The sequence below is a fragment of the Siniperca chuatsi genome, linkage group LG23 (genome assembly GCF_020085105.1).
Source record: "Siniperca chuatsi isolate FFG_IHB_CAS linkage group LG23, ASM2008510v1, whole genome shotgun sequence".
In the NCBI taxonomy this organism is placed as follows: domain Eukaryota; kingdom Metazoa; phylum Chordata; class Actinopteri; order Centrarchiformes; family Sinipercidae; genus Siniperca; species Siniperca chuatsi.
In genome coordinates this window covers 3,509,559-3,532,255 of record NC_058064.1, presented here as the reverse complement: position 1 = coordinate 3,532,255, position 22,697 = coordinate 3,509,559, and the positions used below count along the sequence as shown (strand labels likewise).

At 40.1% G+C, this 22,697-nt stretch overlaps 1 protein-coding gene across 3 annotated transcripts in view; it reads left to right on the top strand.

Annotated features, from left to right (window-relative positions):
• Window positions 1-22,697, top strand: part of usp6nl (USP6 N-terminal like) — an 83,971-nt gene that overhangs the window by 49,051 nt on the left and 12,223 nt on the right. For all 3 annotated transcript variants that reach the window (XM_044185878.1, XM_044185875.1, XM_044185876.1), the window contains 6 exons: window positions 6,661-6,734; window positions 12,493-12,572; window positions 14,254-14,293; window positions 15,513-15,593; window positions 20,911-21,018; window positions 22,028-22,137. In XM_044185878.1, coding sequence (XP_044041813.1) covers window positions 6,661-6,734; window positions 12,493-12,572; window positions 14,254-14,293; window positions 15,513-15,593; window positions 20,911-21,018; window positions 22,028-22,137 — 493 coding nt within the window. The remainder of the gene's footprint in view (window positions 1-6,660; window positions 6,735-12,492; window positions 12,573-14,253; window positions 14,294-15,512; window positions 15,594-20,910; window positions 21,019-22,027; window positions 22,138-22,697) is intronic.

The window sequence follows — 22,697 nt, the reverse complement described above, 5'->3', positions numbered from 1 at the left end:
CTTTATCATTTTACCATCTGTATAGTCACTGTGATGAGTGTACACATGCTAACATTAACATGCAACAGGTTAGAAGTGACTGTGATGTTTTGTTACACAGGCCAGTGTAATTGATCAGCAGACAAGTGAATGAGGCAAGTGCAGCCACTCAGTAACTGTTATGTGCTAACACTCTGCTTCCAAATATAATGCCCTAATATTAGAATACTAATATTATATGCTGACACAAGCATGCAGATAATGATGTACTGTGAAATGTCTGCAGCTGCCTCATCACTTGTTAAATGGGTGACCCTTCTTACTTGAGGGTACTACATGTTAGCATGCTAACATTAGCATTTAGCTTAAAGCGCAGCTGAGCCTCAGTATAATGGAGGCTAATGAAAAGTACAGCCTGATCAAAGCTGATCCACATCTGACAGTGTGGAGCTGAGTCAGACCAACCGATCACCGTACAGAAAGGAAGCAACATGGCCGCTCCTCTGGTGACGTCCTCAGGACAGACTTGACTTTTTTTTGCCCCATAGTGTTAACGATCTTAGAATAGCAAAGTTTTGTCTTTATTTTTCATCCATTCAACAATTGTAACAAAAACAAACAGCCTCGTGGTAACAGTAGCCTGATCTGACTTTGTTCCACTGTAATCTGCAGTAACATTTGATTAAAAAAAAAAAAACCCAATAGTAATATAGTTTGAATGCAGGATTAAATGCGTTGGAAAAGTGGTGCAGAGTACAGACGCCGTGGAAGTAAATTATTTGTCTGTAAACCACATTTGGGATCAGGATGGCTAAAGTCTTGGTTGGTTGTCACTTGGCGTCACGTCATGTTCATGTGGTCGAGTTCAGGTTGGAAATACAGACGGGGAGAGACAGATGATTGTTTTGGAGGCACAGTAATAACACATAATAGTGTACTGTAAAGTGTCTGCAGCTGCACCATCGGTTGTTTGTTGTTAAGTGGGTGACATCATTTGGTGTGAGTGTGTGTGTGTGCGCGAGTGCGCTTGCAGAGTTTTATCATTGTGTCAACATGTGTGACTGCGACGTTGGTTCCAGCATATTAAGAAGTCACATATCACTTTATCGATTATTTGTCCATGTTAACTTGTGGGTTTAATTGCATGTTTAGTGACCACACGGTGGATAATTGGACACTAAGGTGCTCTGAATGTGTGTGTGGGCTTTAGGGCCCTGAACAGCTGAACTACGTGAAGCCTCTCCACTATCATTACTGTTATTGTTATTATTCCTCTTTCTGCGCAGATAGCATCTATGAGAGGGCGAGAGATGCAGAATACAAGTGGTTGGAGGGGAGCAAAGAGCTGTAACCAGCGACGACTCCTTTAACATAAAGAACAAAGAGGGCTCGTTACAGCAGCCAAACGAGGGCTTCAGGAGAGCAGAGGAAACGAGAGAGGCTGTGATTATGCTTGGCATGTTGTTCATTGTCAGTGCTAGTCGTTAACAGTAATGATAATGAGGAACAAACACACAAATACACGCCACAATGCTTCCTGTCACATGACCTGCAGTGCAGTGGTTGCCAGCAGAATTAGATTTCACTTCAGCCACACGTTTCCTCCAGAATTTTCAATTTTTAAAAAATCTTTTACCTGCAAAAACCAAGAGATGAAGAGGCTTTGAGATAGTTTCCATGAAAATGAAGAGCCTTGTCTTTGTATGTAACACAGAAAATCATCACAATTCTGCAGATTATTTTCTCGATTAAGTTGATGTCTTCAAATTGCTTGTTTGGTCTGACCGGCAGTCCAAAAGCCAAAGATATTCAATTCACTATCAAGCTAACTTCTAGTAATAAACTACTAGGTTACAAGTAGTAGAGGTAGTACTTCTACTACTGCAACTCTGTGTAAAATGAAATCTGGATCAATAGGTAGTGTAAAAAAGTGACTGTACATGTAATTTACTACCTCAAAAAAGTGGATTTAGCTTTGAGTTACTCTTTAAAATACGTCTTAGATGATTAAGCGTTTATCAAAATTTTGCCGTTGCCGATTACTTTCCTGTTCATCGACAGATTTGATTAATTGACTAATCATTTCAGCGCTAAATGCAACAAACATTAGACATCTACTATGTTACATATATACTTGGAAATGTTCAATATTCAACTAAATTAAATATAAAATATAATACAAACCAATTGATCAGTTACCCAGGTTCTTTAAAAAAAAATGTATTAAATAGGTAGAAATAATAACCAGTCATACTATATAATACTATAGTAACTTTTGTTTATATTCATTTCACTTTATTTAGCCCTGTAGTCGATGTAAGATGTAGATAATTACAAGATAAAGAGATGAAAAAAATATTTTCTCTTCATGCTTTTGAAACATTTTTCCATTAACACTTTGAATGTGCGATAACAGGTTTTCACTTTGCCGTTGTGAGATAAGTGAGACAAGTGAGAACGGGCCTCACAGCTGGCTTTAAGGCTGCTAGATTAAAATAAAACATGATGTTTAGCATTAGCAACAGCATTCACAGCACTTGTTAAGTGGTAAACCCCGCTGGGGAAGTTGCACCTAACTTCCCGAATTCTTGACATATCGTGATGGTTTCCGATGAGTTGTCGTGCATGAACACTTCTGACTCTTTTAGCAATGAGCGCTGACAGTGAATTCCCATGTGACCTGAATGCAGCATGAAGAACAGCAGTGAAGGGCAGAGCGGGGGACAGGGCAGCAGCCAGCTGGCCGGGCGGGGACATTTTAATCACAGCAGGACAGGGACAGTTAGCTGGAGCGGACATCGGCCTCACCGCTGGGGACTGACTGGTAACTCAGAGAGGAGGAGGTGGAAGGTCAGCTCGGTGGGGGGGGGGAGAGAAGTTGTCTTTTAAAGGAATAATCCACCCTCAGATCTGTTTAACTGTTAGATTTTGTCACTTATAATTGTGGTTTTTAAGGTTAATCCATGTTTGTTCAGCCTGTTTAATCTACTGTATATCTACCTCAAGTGATGTCTAAGTGATGTCCTGTGTTTCTCAAAAAAAATAAGAATTACCATTCTGGTTATTTTATTTTAGCAGAGAAATTGGTTGCAAAATAGACAAAAGAACTTAAGGGCTCACATTGAAAACAACTTGGGCTGGGTTCGTTTTGAAGCTATTTGATACTATTGCCAATACCAACCCTGAGTTTTGGCACTGAAACCACAACCTTTTTCAATACCTTGTTTTGAGGAATATTTTGCTACAAAACAGTGTTTCTTAAACTGGGATCAGGGCACATGCAAGGACACATGACATTGTGGAATTAAGTAAGTTTAATTCCACTGAAATTTAATTCAAGAGAAAATATCCCATTTACTGAGAAAAATTTGTCTTTTAATTGAAATTGCCACTACTGTTAACCTCTCGTGTCCAGTGTAGCCAAGTCCTTTTTGGGGGCACGTGATGTTAAACGCGTTTCAGAGCCGTTAAGATTAAACACCCTGTAAACCTTCAGTCACAAGGGGTCTTCTACAATTGGCTATAAACTCCCTGGACCCACTACAGCTCCTCGGCCACAAATAAAAACATACACACAATCTCCGTCACGGATGCCAATGTGATCCTTGAAGCATGAAAAGGGGTCTAATTGCATTTAGTTTAAGTCAGGCCACTGTGGAATACTAATATGGCTGTAAGGGGTTCAGAATTAAGGCTAAGCTTTAGTGCAAAGAAAAGACTGAATCCCATTTCCTCCCCAATTCCTCTCCCTCTCACTATGGGAACCATAGGGCCTCCTGGGGTGGAACTCCCAGCAGAAAAAGGCTTTACTGTATTTGTTTATTTGCCCCAGCCTTGTTGTGTATGGACCCCAGCGTCTTCTCCTGCTGTGTGTGTGCTCTTGGCAGCCCACAGCAACATGCCTTTCACTGACACACACCATCCTGTCATAAAAATGCCAGCCGGCTCAATAAGGAGCGTGTTTGTTCGGAGCATTTTGGAATTCCAGTCAGGCCTTTCCCCCCCGTCGAACCCCAGAGACCCAGAGAGGAAGTTGGAGAATGACTGGAGTCAAATACTTCCTGCGAAGGGCTGAAAAACTGTCAGAAAGAGAGGAATTGGGACTCGAACCATGTGGGGGTTTTGAAGGTCAAAGCCAGTAGTTTAAAGCTGTTTATAGTTCAGTGGAGTAGCATTAGAAAGCATTCTTTACATTAACATACATTCTGTATGAGCAATGAATGTTGATAAATGTTGATAATGTTAATAAATCTGTTGTTAAAAAGTGGTGTTTTTAGAGACTGAATTTCAAGATGTTTTCATGTAACTGGATTTTGTCCTGATTACTGAAATTCTTGCAGTCAGTAGGAACATGTCATGCCAAAGTGTGGAATGAATTTTAGCCAGTTTTTGTTTTTAGGTAGCGGCGTGGCTCTAGGGATGGCATTCATGCCAACTGTGTGAATGAGTAAATGGATAACCAGCAAAACGTTTTACAATACAGCATGTAAGAAAAAAGGAATAAAACGACTTCAGTCATCAAACATAATAATAACACTTCCATCAGTATCTGTTTAATAAAAGTACCATGTAGATATTTCCTCCTCCTCCTCAGTGTGTTTATTATGAAGGTTTTTACCGTGTAGTGTCTCCTTCAGCCGGCTGCGTCTCCTCTTAGTGTTTGTAGGTATGATTCATTATACGCTTCCATTACTACGTGCCGAACACTATATTCAACATAAACATAACATGACCCCACTTAATAGAGTGTGTGTGCGAGCTTTGTTAACACACATCCGATGTTTGGAGCCTCTCATGGTTCGCAGAATCAGGAAATGTGTGTGTTTGCATGTTATCAGTGTGTGTAGCAACAATGATAAACACATTTACACTCACGCAGTGTGGTGCATAGGCTTAGCAAACACAGAAAACCTTTCTCTGACACAACGGCTGTCAGTTTAGAGGCGCTCCTGTCGTCAGCCTGCTTCATATAGACACACACACACACACACACACACACACAGAAACACACACATTATTCTCCCAGGCTGAGGTCAGGCTGACACGCTGACCATGCTCCTGCTGGCCTCACCAAGCTTTCTCTGACTGGTTTGAAGAGTGTGTGTTCAGAAGTGTGTGTGTGTGTGTGTGTGTGTGTGTGTGTGTGTGTGTGTGTTCTCCACGTCAGCTCTTGGCCCTGGCACACTGAGCAAGACTTGGAGTTACACAAAGCATGTCTGTGATAACAGAATAATCTGATGGTTATGCAGCAAGAAGCAAAGACAGCTTTAACACCTCAGAAAACTTATAGGAAGTCTTTTAAAGACTTTTTTTTATAAAAAAAATTTTTGGATAATTTTTACCAAACTTCAACACTAAATACCTATAATGAGTAGTTCAGTTTAGGTTGAGAGGAAGTAAAGCTAGTATATTCTGTGTTAAAGTTATTGAGGTTTTATTTGTTTTGTTTTTTACTCATGCTAACGCTAGCAGCGTGACTCAAGCAATGTCTGTCAAAATGTCAGCCCAACACTTTGGTCCAATGGGAAATATACCCTCACTTGTCGGATTGATTGCCATGACATTTATAATATAAATCCAGTGATTTTGGTGACTCCAACTGTTAAAAATTTCCACTTGTCCAACACTTGAATTCACGACAGGAGACTCTAAAAGTAATGACTGATTGAGATGAATGAATGAGATTTCAGATTTCAGGTTAATGCTAACATAGCATGCTAACGGGCTACCTTTTTAGATGTTAGTATAGCTTTGTCTAAAAACACACTCTTTTACTATTACCTTCGTACATAATAAAGACTTGGTTGTTTCCTCTATAAAGAGCACCTCTGAGTTTTCAGACACTGAATGAACTATAATAATTTGTTGCGTAGTGTACGGGGTAGTATCACATAACATTAATTTCCAGATATTTTACTTTCTATCTGAGGACACAACTGTACATTGTGCGTAAACTTTAAACTTAGAATACCAACATTCAAATCACATTTTGACCAGTAAACATAGTGAACTAGGTAGCAACTAACATGCTAAATATTACAGGCTTAAAGTTAGCATGTTACACCGACATGCCAAATGTTACATAGCACGTTAATATGCTGGCATGCTAATATAAACATCAGCATGTTAACTTCGACTTGTTAGTCATGTCTTTTTATGTACTGCTTCTTGATTGAAGCTAATGAAATTTTTATTACAACTTGCTCTGTAGCCTAGTTTGTTGTCTGTCCTGTCAGCCTGCAACATTTTTATTTTTGAAAGAGTTTAGTTTCATGTTGGAAACTACTGATTAAAATGAAAAAACGCTTATGGGTGAGACACAAAAAACCATCAGCATGACGTGTAGCTTCCCTGTGATTTAAGTAAAACCAAAAAATTAACAAACTGTTTTTTTGCTGCTGCGTCTGTGCTGTAAACGCTGCTGGTGGATGTCAACAATCACAACCACCACACACTCGCTGTGTTGACATCAGCTTTCAGGGATAACAAACTTAATCTTCTCTTGACTTTGTGTGAAAGCCTGAAAACATTGCCACAAACACAACGAGTGTGATCACTGTTTGCTTGCAGCTCGTTGGGCACAGCGACACAGCTGTTAAAGTTTGTATTGAAACTTGTCGACACTCGTTCATCTTCCCTTCTCTTCTCTTTCTCTCTCTCCCTCCTCTGTTTGCTCTCCAGCGTCTGATACCGAGCAGGATGCGGCGGTGAAACTTGACCAGGAGCGGGCGGAGATAGTCGCCAAATATGACAAGGTATGTTAAGAACTCCAGCAGTAAGCATACTTTACTCTGAAAAGGTTTTGGTGAAGTTATAACTTAGGTTTTTCTTGTGGTAATCCACATCCAAATTCCAGTCACTCACTCATGCTGAGGCTCTACTAAACTTCATAACACTGTGGTGAAATCCCTCTATAACTCTCCGCCTTATTGCCCGTGAAACACAATAATAACAGCAAGCTGTGTGCAGAACGCGCCACCCTGTATTTTAAACATTTTCATAAATTTGGCAAGGCTGTGATTACCATGTAAGAGCCACATTTCAGATGGAGTATCCTCAGCCACAGCTCATAAATGGCCAATGAAAATGAACTTATAAACTAAGCATTTAACAGCCATCTTGGTGGTCCACACTGTGTGCATGTTCAGTGGACTAACACTGTGTCAGAAGGCCAGCGGAAGATAAACATCTCCTGCAAAATTGTGGTTTAAGATAAGAGGAAGGAATCTATCTGTACATTTACATTAACCCCTGTACAGTGATACTCTCCATAGTTTCTCTGCTGTGTGTGTGTGTGTGTGTGGTTGTCCTGTATGTATGTGGATGTTTCCTGAGTGACACCTCTATTTCACAGCCCGGCAGTATCAGTCAGACCAGCCCACCACGCTTGGTTTGTAAATTAGTCTTTTTAATTTAGTCCAGCAGGCTGCATAATCAAGCTGCCTCATTAAGAGTGAAGAGACCATGGAGAGAGGAGATGATGGGGGCGTGTATGTATGTATGTGTGTGTGTGTGTGTGTGTGTGTGGGTTTCAGCATTTGGCGAAGCAGAATGAGGCACAATCAGAGCTAAATCAGTGTCATTGTCGCTGTCGGGGATGGGAGGAGTTTAATGGAGTCGGTTATCACGCCGACCACACACACTCTGCTCGTAGCTTCACATCAGCCAGTGTTCATTTGGGAATATTAAATTGATTTCTTGTCTTTGCAGAATGTGCAGAAATGAAGTGTTTTGTTTCCAAATGACATATCCACTCATGTCTGACTGCTGTCTGTTTTTTCACGCCTGGCACTGATGCTGATATTTTTGGATCGAGGCCACTGATTGTAGATATTTGGAGCCAATATTTAATTTACAACATCTTCATGCTTGGTTGAGATCAGATCAAAAATGTCACATTTGACTCAGTTCAAGTTTTCTCACAGAAACCTAATTAAAAATCTGGCAATTCGTTGCTAAATTGTGCTATTGTATTTTCTAAGCCACGTTAGCAGCATGGCTCCAGGGATGGCAATGTCAGTCAGTCAGTCCACCATTTTGATCCAAACTGAAATATCTCAACAACTATTGGAGGGATTGCCATGAAACTTTCGACGTTCATGGTCCCCAGAGGGTCAATCCTGCTCACTTTGGTGATTCCTTGACTTTTCATCTAGTGCCGCCATGAGTGGTTTTTGAGTGAAATGCCTCAACAACTATTGGAAGGATTGCCATGAAATTTCAGACATTCATGTTCCTCACAGGATGAATAGTGACTGACTTTGGTGATCTCTAAACTTATCCTCTAGCGCCATCATCCGGTCAAATTTTTTATTTGTCCAATACTTTGGTTTTTGACCTGCAAAACTAATGACATTCCCATGAGCCTCAGCTGTGTCTCAATTCAGTCAATACTTCCGTTAGTACACTTCCATGTAGTACACTGTGTACACTATGTACTTGCGTAGGGCGTGAATTTCAACAGTGTAGTGTCGTCTCCAGTCGAACACGGCTGTCTGTACTCACCGGAAATGACGATCGCAACATTTGACCACTTCGTCTTCTTCTCTTTAATGGCGAACTGCAAGCGGACAGAGCATTACCGCCAAAATTAACCCAATAAACACACTGATGACTTCTATCTGACAACAGTACAGTGGTGCTTATTGGGGAAAAAAACACATGTATAACTGGGAGCAACCCCAACCGCTGCAGCTCCCCCCACCTTCTGCTACATAGCCAAGATGGCGACCAATCAGGGTGAGAAGTCTCCAGTGTTCCACACTCATCTTTCTGACCATTTGACCAGGTGTGGAACCACTGATTTATTGGAATCAGTTAATAAACTGTAGAAATCCTGAACAGTGGCACTGAAAGAAAGCACACGGGACTGAATTGTGCAGTCGATCACAGAGTGCTGGTGACACACAGTCATAGAAGCGCTGAGCAGTCAGAGTCCGGCTTTAATTTGACCCCGAAATTGATTTTAAGCCGGAGAGAAATGATAAATGTGTCAGCCATGATGATGCAGTGTCCCTGACTCTTATTTGAGCGTGTGAACACACGCTTGGTGTAAGGTGGGATAAAACACAGAGGTCTTTTGATCTTTCAGAGATGTGTGTGTTGGAGTTATTTATTTAACTGGTGTGTTTCTGCTGAGGGAGCGGTGCAGACGCTGGGTGAGAACAGAGGGAGGAGATAATGAATTTACAAATTCACCTCAACATCTGGTCGTCAGACTGCCCTGTGAAACCACAGACAGGCCTTCTGGCTCTGTTACTGTACTGAATCACGAATATTTTAAGATATTTTGGTCGTAAACAGTGGAGAGCGGTAGGAAAGTCGTGGTTAGAGGTTCAATAATTGTTTCTGTAGTGGTAAGTTTGACGTCTTTGTGTCTTCAAAGTACTCAGATTGTCAGGTAAAGCTTCCCTCATGTCCATATTTTAGGAACATGTGCTTTTGTGCAGTTTAAAACTTATATATCATAACCCAGCGTTACCCAACCATGGCGCCGGGACCCAGTGAGGCATCCATTGCTACGTTGACAGGATAGAATGATTTATTTAAAATTTGTCCATTTCTATGAAGTTTGTTTGCAGTGTCCTCCATGCACTTGAAAATACTAAAGGATCCCATCCTCATGTTCATGAGAGTTCGACAAACTGATGGAGTCATGAGAATTTTTGTGACTTTAAAATGGGCTCACAGGTCACAAAAGATATTATGTTATCTGTTCTATATGAATTGTTAACACGTTGACTTTTTGTTTACAAATAACATTTACAAACACATGAGTTTTCCAGTGCCAAAATAAATGGATCACTCTGCACATAATTTGATAAAAGGAATAAACACTAGAAATGCAATTGTCTGTAATCGCCAATTGTTCAGCACAATGACACATAAATTGCTGTCTAATTAAGTAGCACTTGGAATCACAGTTGTATCAGGAAATAAAGCTCTGTATGCAGATACGAATGGCGAGACCCAGCTTGCTTGGCATGGTAGGTCATACTGAGCATGTGTTTTTAAAGGGTCAGTTCACCCAAATTACTAAAAAAAAACATTTTCTCACTTAATGCTGGTGTTGTTAAAACAACAGGAAGTATGTTATTCTAGTTTGGCCCGCCAATTTGGCTGCTTACCAACACGGTCAGCAGTTGGAGCTGCAGCAGTTGCACTCCTCCTTCTTCTGAGTCATAACTCAGTCAAATCTGAACATCTCTGATGTTTATCATAAATAAACGTCCATAAATCCGCTCAGGAATCAGAGAAATAAAAAAAAACGGTCCAGAACTTGCCTGAGAATCATCACATTTTTAAGTTTTCTTCAGCATCAAAGTAATCCAGTGATAGTTGTCTGTACATCCATGGGTACGCTGCAAACAGGAACTGCTAATAGCTAATTCGGCATACTTTTAGTAGTGCCAATTTGCAAAAATGTAAATAAATATAGGCAAAAAAAATAACGTCCCCCAAAGCATTATGGGAATTTAGAAACTGAGATGATTCCTGTAATGGACATGAATTGGAATCTGGTTGTGTTGCTCACAGCATTGAAAAACTACATTTATAAATTCAGCAACATCTCTTTCCAGAGTCAGTATCCTGGTTATTCCGGGCAGTTCACAGACGTCGCTGTCGACAGTTTTCGCTTGGACTACTTTCTACCAAAGAAATAGTGCCTAGTGTACGTATAATGATTTTGGGTGAGTCGACCCTTTAACTCCCCATGAAGGTAAAATGGCTGAGTCTTAAAGGATGTGAGATTGAGATGAAAAAGGAAAGACAGCTTCATCCTGCTTGAAACTGCAGCTCATGCCTCAAATCAGCTAGACGGAACTCGAAACGCTGCATTTACTAACTCTTTTTCACCTTTTCGTCCTCTATTCTTCCTACTCTTTTTCTCACTCACTCGGACTCTCTGATATTCTCTCCCTGCTCGTCTCTCTACATAATCCTTCCTCATTGTGGGTTTTCTATTTCATTGGTCCATGATGTCCATGAATGAACTAGAACCAGTTTTTCGGAGGCCTGGAGTCAGACGGTGACGCAGGTGGGCGTCTGGCTGTTCATTTCACACCTGTTAATCGCTGCTCACACACACACACACACACATGGTTTCTCTGTGTCTCATAAACACACACTACCGCCGACACACTTTCCCAAGGGCACCGGCTTGGCTCTCCTCGTAATCTAGCAGCCAATCAAAACATGATTCTCTGCCCCCGAAGAACGTGGGTGGCATGTAATTTGGAACTCAATCAGAAGTCACTGTTCAGTTTATTTCAGTGCTCACCCAGCGTCAGACAAACTGCATTTTACAAACATTTTTAAAAAATAACCGTCACATCTTTCCTGAGTTCAAGGTGCTGACCCACATCCCAGAACCCAAACCCAGTCCAGCCCGTAAAACTGATCTTGTTTAATCTACTTTTGTAGTTTTATTTTTATAGTTTTTTCCCTTCTCTCATCTTTTTCTTTCTGTTTTTTGACCTGATTTATTTTAAATACTTACTTTAACCAAAACGTTGTTGTTTGCATGTTTTATATAATGTTGCCTCATACAGAGTTGCTTCATCAGTTTTTTTGAAATAGCGTTCTTCGTTCAGCAAATCGATATAAAATTAAGATTTTTGGTATCATTTTCAGTTTTATACCTTTTGTACTCTTTGACTGAAAACTGGAAAACTGAAAAATAATAACAGACAAATTCAGATGGCAGTCCAGTATTAAACACTATTTTTATCATTTGTCAAGTCAAGCTTGTGTTACACACGCTTACTTCACACCGGGGCTGCAAATACTCATTATTTCTGTTGCGATTTAAGTAGACAATTCTTTAAGCAATTCATTGCTTTTTCTATAAAATGTCAGAAAATAGTGAAAGATCATATATGACCAACTAAATAGACAAATCCTCACATTTGAGAAGCTGGAACCAGGAGATGTTTGGCAATTTTCCTTTAAAGGATGAAGTAATGAATCCGTTATCATAAGAGTTGCCATTTAATTTTCTGTGAATCGCCTAATCAGTCAATCGTTTCAGCTCTGCTTTACACTCACACACGTACACTAGTTTAAGTCCTTGGCTTATTGTACCTTTTTATTTATTGTTCATTTTCAGCGTTATTGTAAATGAGCTGGTTTTAGCCAGTGGTTACTATTCAACTTTTGTATGTATAATAGGAAGTGTACAATGCAAGCAGTTAATACAGTATCCATTACAAAGAATGATGATGAGACTGACTTTATTATGTGTTCAACTTGCATTTACTAGCATCACTTGCTCGTTGGTACACATCAGAGGTCTTCATGGACTCTTAAAACCTTTGTGAAACCGATGTGCTTAAATAAATTTTCCAAAAAGGAGACTTAGCCCGAAACAGATCTGAGGACAGTCAGATATTGTTGTCAGTGAACTTTCTGTCAATCTTTATTTGATATGTACAGGCCATACCCCAAAGTGCACATATGTTTTAGTTTTCAGTGTTATTCATGGTGTTTCTTCTCTCTTCTTCTTGATTCCAGGGAAAAGAGGCCACCGTGGAGCCCTGGGAGGACACCAACTTCCACCTGTACAAAGTCATCGACCGCTTTGGCTTCGTACAGTAAGGACGCACACAGAAAAACATCACAACCTATAATTATTCCTAATGAAAACCCTCCAAAGCCCAGTTTGAACAGTAGCACCACATTGAAGGGAAAAGGGAGAAAATGAGAGGCTGTACAGGCGAGTGTTGCTGAGGGAAGAGTGTGTTTGTGGCTTTGGCCGGGCCGGTCGGGAGGCTGCGAGGCTCTTAAACAGCACTGTGCTGGACTGTTATATATAGGCTGGCACATGCAGGCAGGAAACAGCCTGGTTAGCCACAATCACAGGGCATCAGTGTTAGGATAGAGTGGTACGATCCAGACCATAGGCAGTGTAACACTGAGGGAGAGACTGTAGGATGGTGGGAGGAGGAAACCTCTGGGTTATATGATTGTTTAAGACAGGGACAGAAGTAGCCTGAGGTGAAGGTCACTAACTGGGCAGAAAAAGAAGAATATGAAGCCCAGGAATGATGCTGTAGACTGGGCAGACTGGCAGCAGAGAAGAGCCAAGAGGACCCGTGATCTCCATGTACTTTTTAGGCTTCAGAAGCTGTGTGGACGGAAAGAGCAGAACAAGAATAGACGTTAACTTAAATGGCGTTTTCACACTCACGGTTTCCCCAAAAAGTTGGGTTTGTTCAGCGATGTGTGAAAGCTGGTATCATGCTCCACTGTGGACCAGACAACCGGTTTCAAGTCAGCCACAAAATGGTGGTCTGGGGTTTGCTTTGAAAGAAGCTCTTATGCTGTCCCGTAGAGTCCTCACGTACAGTACTTCATTCGTTTACCATAATTTGCATAATTGCAATTAACATGCAACAGCATGATTTCAAAAAAACACCTCATCTGGACTAATTGCTCACCTTCGTGGCATGGATGCTTTCACTGGCAGAAGGGTAACAGTTTATTTCAAGGGTCTCTTATTCCTTAATAACTTCCCAATTATTTCCTGGAAAGAACTGCCATTTAGTACTAATTATAGATAAGAAGAGAATGGTACGCTTGCCTGTAATTTGCCAGATCAAGCATATATATTATATTTCTTGTTTTTTTTTTTCAATAATCCTAAAATTTGGAAGATCTTAGACATGTTGGGTCAATGGAAATAGCTCAACTTTCACTTTTCAGCTTGATTTTAGGCCACGTTGTTGTGTGTTAAAGCCAAGAGGGAAATAAGAAGAAAAGAGAGAAAAACATTTGTCTACAGTGGTCGAACATACATGGACTTTCAGCTGGCCTCATTAAAAGCGGTGCATTCTCTGTTTACTGTTTATTCTGCTAAATGGCAAGTAGTACTCAGAGCAGTGTTGCCGGTGGGATTCAGTGGAGATTAAACCTGAATATAAAAGAAAAACGTTCCACTGAGTAACTCCTGCAGGGACTTTGAAACACTGATAAGCAGAGCAGAAATTGAGGAATGTCTAATCAGTTATTTCCTGTTTGTGTGACCGCTGACATGTTTGATGTTCCTGTCAGGGAGAGTGAGACGAGCACTGACCCGGATGTCACTCAGTTGTTTCATCAAGCAGTGTTTTCAGGGTTTCTGGCAGGGTTGACTAAACTACGATTCTTCCACTGCACATATGACAGCAAGGACATAACTAAAAATAACCTGGAGGTTAAGAGATGAGTCGTAGACTGTTTATCTCTCCATTCTTCCCTCTTCTCTTATTCATTCCTTCTCTTTCTTCTCCTCAGTGAAAATGAACTTCCATCCTACGACTCCGTGGAGGAGAAGGTGAGCTACTTTGTTACTTCTCTTGTGTAGCTTATGGTCCCCCTTTTTTTTTTTTTACAAAATAGTTCCAGGAACTAAACTTTGCAACTATGTAAATCAGGAAAAAGTCCCTTTTGCACATTCCTGTTTGCATTTCTCCTGCATCTGGAAAACTGTGAGGATTAGATAAATTAGACTGGGGACTGGTTAAAAATAGACTGCTTTGATTGAGATTTGTGCAGACAGAAACACATTTAGCCTGAAAGCCTCCAAAGTAGCAATGATCTGGATAGTTCCTGGTCGGAGTGGGCAATATGGATCCAATTAACTATCATGGTATATGTAATTCTACGTTGTCATATTGATATCCATTGTGATATAGTACATTTTATGGACAGTCAATTGAGAAACAGTTCATGGATAAAATAACTTGACAGGAATTTCTGTCCTTGACTAATGCAGCTAATTAAATAATTTAAAAATCAATGTACATCATCACATTGATTATGGAAGTCTTTGGATTCTTCTTTTGGCTTTTGACTAAAAGTAGACGCAGCCATGTTTTTATTTTTATCACGTTGTATTGAGCTTTTTTCAGTCTGTTCCAACACCTCAGAGTATTTTCAAAATGTCTCATTGTCTGTTGTATGTTAGAAATGTTTTATTTATTTATTTTTTACAACTTGTGATATTACCTTCCATGCAGGTGTGTTGTCACATGTTGCATTTATCTACCATGGGAAATAGGAGCTTTTACACGCTGTTCTCAGCCCGTACATACAGGGTGTGGGAATAGACCAACTAATTCCAAAAGAAATCAGTTTTACCATTTTATATTTATTTATTATTTAATCCCCCCCCCAACATTTGGAAACAAATTACTTAATTAAAACACTAAAACAAACAAAAGTGATGTATTTGTGATATTAAAATCCAATTCATAATCCCAAAGAAGCACACGACTCATTACTGAATTTTTCTTTGCAAATGACAAATGTGCTTTGTTCGGATGTAAACACGAGCTCACGCAGAAGTGCACATGTGGAAAAGCTGATCAGGAGAAGCAGAAGGCTTTAATTAGAGCATCTTGACGACTATGAACATACAGCACGATCACTTGCAAGTCGCTCCGCACTTTTAACTGTCAAGTTGTTGACAGTGATTCCCATCAGACGCGAACGCAGCCACAGGAAAACTGATGAGAGGAAGTGTTAATGTGTCACTTCTCATTTCCACGCAGCAAAAACACATGGAGGTGGAGAGGACCACCAAATGGCTGAAGATGATGAATAGCTGGGACAAATACAAGAACAGTGAGAAGGTGATCTTCTGTTTTCCTGTTACATCTCATTCTCCTCTCTTTACCTTTTCACACTCGCCTCCATCTGTCCTTCACCGTTCGGGTAAAAATAGTCAAATATAACAAAAGTGAGTATTGCTAGGCTTCCCGATGAGTCAGTACTATGATTTGTTGTTGATAAATAAATACTTTATAGTCATATTGTTAAAAATGTCTCATATCAAGATACCATGCTTAACACCTGTCATGTCTTTATGAAGTTTAATTTGGCCACAATTTGTCACAGTACAGTATTTTGTTCTCGGAAAAAGCATTTGACTCAATGGGATGAAGAGGAGTTTAACTTGCTAACATGCGACTTTAGTAAATATCAATCACGTCAAAAAGTGATAATGCTGTGACAACTATCACAGAACTAAACGTGACAAAAGTATTGTAATCATTTTGGGCCGGAGACGTCAATACACCCGTCACGTGTAAAAAAACAAATTTGTTAGTTTTCAATTACTGAATATTTCCCTTGGAGAGATTAAAGCTGCATTATCTTCTTGGCCACTCGGGGGCAGCGGAACAACATAATAAAGATGTTTTGGTGACACGTGTTAGCAAACAATTAGCTGTTTAGACTAGGGCTGCTGATTATTTTCATTATCAATAAATCTGCTGATTATTTTCTTGCCTTAAATCCAATGAAAATCAATAAATGATAGTATTAATCGCCCAACCCTAACATACCGGACTTAGAGAGTCCACATCGGTCTGCTTCTGCCCTCTGCTGCAGTCGTCCTGTCAGCAGCAGATGCAGGGGAGTGTCTCTCTCAGTTGGCCTCCCACAAGGACCATTAGGGGGGGGCAGGTATCAGTTATGGCTGCCTTCATTAGTGACTTTTTGGGTCCAGGTTGTGTTGTGGTGTTGCCTGGAGCGCTTCGCGGTGTCCTTCATTTGTCTGTTTGCTTTCAGCAGGGATTCGGTGTGTGGCTGTGTGTATGGGTATGTTGTGTGTCGGGGCTTTGAAATGTGTAATACACTCCTGGCTGGCACTGAGAGCACAGTGAGACTCTTTGGCATCGCCTCCACTTTGTTTCAAAGAAATGTTCAGAGCGAATAACAACCAAGGACAGTGAGGAGTGTTTAGACCTTCACTCCATCACATCACTCCCCATCTCCTCCTCCTCCTCCCTCTTCTTCTGTTTCTTTCTTCTTTAAAGCTTCAGGGATGTTTCTTTTCCTCTTTTTGTCAGTCAGCTCAGCGAGGAAACAGGTCACGCTTGATACGTCTATTTTTTTTCCCCCCTCACTTGCCAGATTCTGAGAACATTTAGCCCGCAGTAGGAATGTACAAGAGAGCTGAGCAGATGTAAAGCAGCCATTTCTTTTTTTTCTCCCTCCTCACACCACACACGACGAATTCAGCTTGAGGTTGTAGTGTTTACCATAACAGTAATAATGTTGTACCATTTGAAACCTTGAAGGGGGTTATGGTGTTAGGGAGGTGGGCCCCCGGAGTGAGAATAAAGCTGTATCCCAGTGCCATTCTTCATAATAATAACTGCCAGGTCACACCAGAAAGTGGGACAGCCAAAGTAATTGTGTTCTTGTGCTGCTGGAAGCTTGGCGATGCTGTTCAGTGGCTGCTGTTGGTTGTGGTAACATTGATATGAATAGGAAAGCCTCTTTCTAAGCCATGTTAGAGGAGCTTGTTTGTTGTAAACTTGTCTTCTTGTAGCAGGAAACAACACATTTTAGATATTTGAGGACAAACTCCAGGTGAAAATCAGTTTCATCTGTTCCTTTAAAAAAATATATATATATATATATTTTTAGTTAAAATCTGTAAAAACAAAGAGCTGGATGTATGTACACAGTAAATGCAAAGAAAGACTAGAACTGCACGGATTCACAGAAATGTAAATGTTGTCTCTAACACACGTGTCTAAGTGTACACACACACACATTCAAAGGATGATTAGTCTAACAGATGCTCTCATTGACTCGCTCATCAGAGCCTAATTACAAGGCTGTTGCACTAGAAACTAGTGAGTCCCAAGTGTGGTGGTAGAGGATGATGGAGTGTAGGCTTTGGATACTCCACACACACAAGCAAATGTCATTAATTTTGAGATGACACACACAACAATCTGCCTTCTAACAGGGAAACACACCAGCCACACGCCTACATCATGTGCATCACATACCCTGTGTACATACACCAGGAGAGACGAGAGACAAGAGCTGATTCGTGACTCTTCATCAGCTCTCAGCTCGTCCTCACACAGCTCTGTAAATCAGCTCTCTGACTCCCTCCACTAGTTTTCTCTTTCCCACGTGACCGTTTTAAAGCAACAAAACATTTCAGGTTAGAAATAAAATATACAATAAAATACAGTTTGAGGTCTGAGTTATACAAATGTTACAGGAACATTTTAATAATATACTTTCCAGTTCTAAAGGCCATATTCACCACGAGGAGTCCTTGTAAATGATGCTAAAAGCTCATAGTTTCCTCTAAAGACGTATTCACGAAGCGGCTGAGAGAACTCCTAAGCTAAGACGACCTGTTGCTATGGATGACATCATGTTTTATGAATGAACTTAAGCACAAAAACATCATCTGCATGTTCAATCTGCGATATTTTCTTTTTCCTAAGATGAGCGAACTGGAGCTGCAACTAACGGTTATTTTCGTTATCGATTAATCTGCATATTATTTTCTAAATTAAACGCTTAATTGTTTTGTCTATAAAGTTAAGAAAATAGCGAAAAATGCCTGTTATTTTTTCCCTAAGATGACGTCTTGTTTTGTCTGACCAACAGTCCAAAACCTACAAACATTCAGTCTACTGTCATGTATGACAGAGAACAGCAGATGTTGCTCCAGCGATTTCTACACATACGATCAAATACAAGGCGCACTGAGCTGCTGTAGCGTTTATCTGATCCCTGAACAGTTCAGTCGCTGAGTGATGTGTGTGGGAGACAGAGCGGTGTAAGTTCGAGCCGCGGAGACAATAAAGTTTTGTTGGATCCTGTTTACTTGCTGAAATGCCGTGTGGAATACTCTCAGACCAAAATCCTAAAGTTAGCACTGACACACCTCTTATTTTCACTCCGCCAGTCAGAATCAGAATCAGAAATACTTTATTGATCCCAGAGGGGAAACTCTTTTGTTACAGCAGCTCACTGTCACGTCAGCGCTCACAGGAAGAGAAGTACTAAGCAAATCAAATATAATACACTATAATACAGGGAAGATAAATTAAGTACAAAGTGGATATAAGTATAAAAGCTAAAATAAGTGTAAGCACCAAAGTGGATTTAGAGGTTGATATGTATGTATGGTATAATAATACAATGTAATAATATAAATAATAGTGCAATAATGAGTACTGTCAAGTTAAGTGTAGCTTATTAAGATGATTATGAGACGGTGGATATTGTACAGCAGTAATAGAAGTATGAATGAATATCAATAGGGAATTTTAAACTGAAAACAGAGTATTAAACAGAGAATATTACACAATTATTTCAAGTATAACAGTGATGTTAATGATCAATGTCCAGTTTAATGACTTAGAGTCATACAGACTGACACTTAGAGGGAGGAGTTAAAGAGTTTGATGGCCACAGGCAGGAATGACTTCCTGTGGTGCATTTTGGGGGGATGAGTCTTTTAGCTACTTTTAGCCTTAGCCTGTTTTGTGAATACAGCCCCCTTATAGAAAGACCTGTCCTTTTCATCGTGTCCCCCGTCAGTCCCCTGTACAGCAGGTGCACACACACTTTTACAGTCACAACAGTTCCCATATCTGCTGTATAACTGTTTCGGCTGGTTGGGTTTTAATAGCTGTAGACGGAGAATTCACTGCTCCGATTAGCTTTGCTGTTCCAGCAGTTTGGGTTTTAAGACTTAATCTTCCTCACCCGGAGTCCAACTGATTTTCCATCTCTTTGTAGATACTGAATTACTTTGGACTGTTCTGCATGCATAGCAGTCTCTCTAACTCCCTCTCTCTGCCCACAATCTCTCCTGGAGCTCGTCCAGCCAGATGGCCGCGGTTCACCTTCCAAAGCCCTTAGCTTTTGCTCGGGGAGAGTGCAGAGTACATTCATGCATACACCGTTTGTATCTTTGACACGCTGAGAGCAGCTCGGTTGATGGGTTTCTCTATTCTGAATAATGTTTGGCAACTGCCAGAGGCTCCGATTGCATCTCTGAGGTCTGCAGCAACTACCTTTTGAACAGTTAAAAATGTGTATTTTTCATTTTGCTTGTTTCACTGTTCCTGGAATCATATTATTGTGATGACTTATCTTTTGTCTTTTTATACACTGTAACTTCTAAGCACACATTTGGTGTTTTTTAAAAGGTTCTATATAAGTTATTAATCTCATTAATTAACATTAGATAACAACCAGGATCAGTGGAGCCACATTCTATGGATCAAATTATTTGAAAACAAGAATATAAGTTAATATTAAGTTAACTATAATTATCTTAGTAGAAAGTTACTTGCAGAATACACCATGACAGCAGTAATAATTGGATACTGATGGGAACAACTGTATAGAAACAATAACAAACCAAATAAATTTTACTAAATGTAAAACAACTTAATGTACTTTTCAGTTTGCAGAAAACCAACATAATGAGGGATGATATACTGCTGTACAAATAAATTCTTCAGTATGAATAATGTAAAAAAAAATACATTATTAATAAGTAAGTAAGCTGTATGTATATAACACTTTTCAAAGTAGACGTGACTCAATGCTGGCTGGACGGAAGAATAGAAAGATAGTAATCAACAAATATTCCCATATCGAGTAAACAAGCGGGGGCCTGACATTCATCTTGTCTTTCAGAGCAGTGTTCACTTGTTACTGGGGTTTGGAAGGTTTCACAAATTCAGGCTGCAACTAATAATTATTCTCTATCAATTTTCCCCCAATTATTGCATCTATAAAATGTCATAAAATAGTGAAAAATACAGATTACAGTTTCTCTAGAGTCAAAGGCTTGTTTTGTCCAACCAACAGTCCAAACCCAAAGACATTTAATGTGCAATGATATAAAATCAGAGCAAAGCAGCATTTACAGCATTATGGGACACTTCTGGAAAAGTTTTCAGGGTTAAAACAGAACATTAGCTGTGGTCAGGAAATAGCCATCATAACACTGATGTTTAATGAAAGGCCTGATGTTTTGTCAGGCTAAAACCTGTTTAAAAACTTCTACTCTGCTCTGGTCTAAATGTCGAGGGTGTTCTGAGGTGAAAGAAGCTGTTCCTCTTTGAAGGCCTTTCTAACAATGACCTCCTGCTGTTTGTTTCCTTCCAGCTGGTCAGGAGGATCTATAAGGGAATTCCCCTGCAGCTCCGAGGGGAGGTGTGGTGTCTGCTGCTCGACGTTCCCAAAATAAAGGAGGAGAAGAAAGACTTCTACGAGGTATGGAGCCAGGATCTCACCGCCAAGCACCCGCTCTCCCTGCCGGCACTTTACAGTCCTGCTCTCCCACACCAGTTTATAAAATCAGCACAGCAGCCTTCAATACTGCACAAGCCTCATAAAGATTCATAAGCCAGCCAGCACGCACCTTAGCTTTATTTGATTTCAGTAAGCTCCAGAGTTATTGTGGGCGAGATGTGGGTTTGGAGGCTTAATTGTGTCTGTGTGAAGCTGCACACTGTAAAGAACCTTCTGCAATGAGAAACTTTGGATCTCATTAGAAAGTTTATCTGGCAGGATCAATATATCGCTGCCTTCAGTTGCTGTGTGGAAGTGTTGTAATTATGAGTTGAGGGCACAAACAGTAAACGAGCAAGAAAGTGGAAAATAGAAACTGGGGAAGAGTAATTTTCTGTCTTGTGAGCAGGGGAGCTGTGTCGATAATAATCCATTTTATCTTTTGTCAAATTATAAACAAATTATAAATATCAACTATATGAGTTTTTAAACTTTTTAGCCCAAATTAACATCATACAAGCATAAGGGAACATGTAAGGTTCATGAATATATGGGTCGCTACATTTTCATTTACAAGTAAACTGGATCCTCTTTTAACCAGTTGAGATAAATGCAGTTTACCACAGTGCATTTTGCATTTTTCAAACTGGAAAGTACTGTTCTGAAATGTTAAATTTCATTGAAACTATTCACTCAAATACTTTCTGAATAAATTCAGAGGTACATGCTGTTAAATTGCTGAAGTATGTTTAGTTTCAGCCCTACAGGCTAGTTGAAGTAGTTGTTCACCAAGTAGAGATGCAATTAGCCGGAACTTTGCTTTCATGAAACTTGAGATGCAGTACTGCTCATTTTCATCATTAACAATCTTTGTAGTTTGTTCCAGACTCAATCAATTTTTACGAGATGTTTTCCAGACTTTTTAGTCTGTAGTAGTGTTTGAGGATAGTATGTTCTGTCGTTTATTCTTCATTTTCTGGTTTGTCTACAGAAATTAAAGGCCAGAGCCAGAGGAGTCTCCCCCGACATCCGCCAGATTGACTTGGATGTGAACCGCACCTACAGGGACCACATCATGTTCATGCATCGCTACGATGTCAAGTGGGTATCTCCAGAATACACTGCTGCATTAACAACCAACCTTTACTTTCCTTTAGCAATAATAATGCTCAGCTAGAAGGGCACTGAGAGCGCAGGCCTCCGCCAAGGCCAACAGTCCAGTCTTCTATGATATGCAAATCAAACTATTAGAATTACAGCATGTCAGAATGTGGCTGGGGCTAGCTGAAGCCTCATCATCTCACAACTGACCTTTCTCGCAGCATTAACAAAGTAAAAAAATAATTCATGTATGTGCCCTGTGATTTGGATCTGCTCCAAACTGTAACGGGTTCTTCCTTGGCCCATGCTACGCCCTTCCACCAAGTTTCATGAAAATCGGGCCAGTACTTACTAAACCTTAATTTAGTTGAAATGCAAAATGTTATTTCCTTCATAGGAAATGAAGCAGTCCTGTTGTGGACTAAATAGCAGAACTCAGCCATTAGCATGCACATTATCTTACATAGCTGACTGTAGCTAACATAGGTCAAAAATCTTGTCATAAAAGTGAGGGGGATAGTGAGACCTTGAAAATTGTAAAGCAGCAATTTGATTGGTTA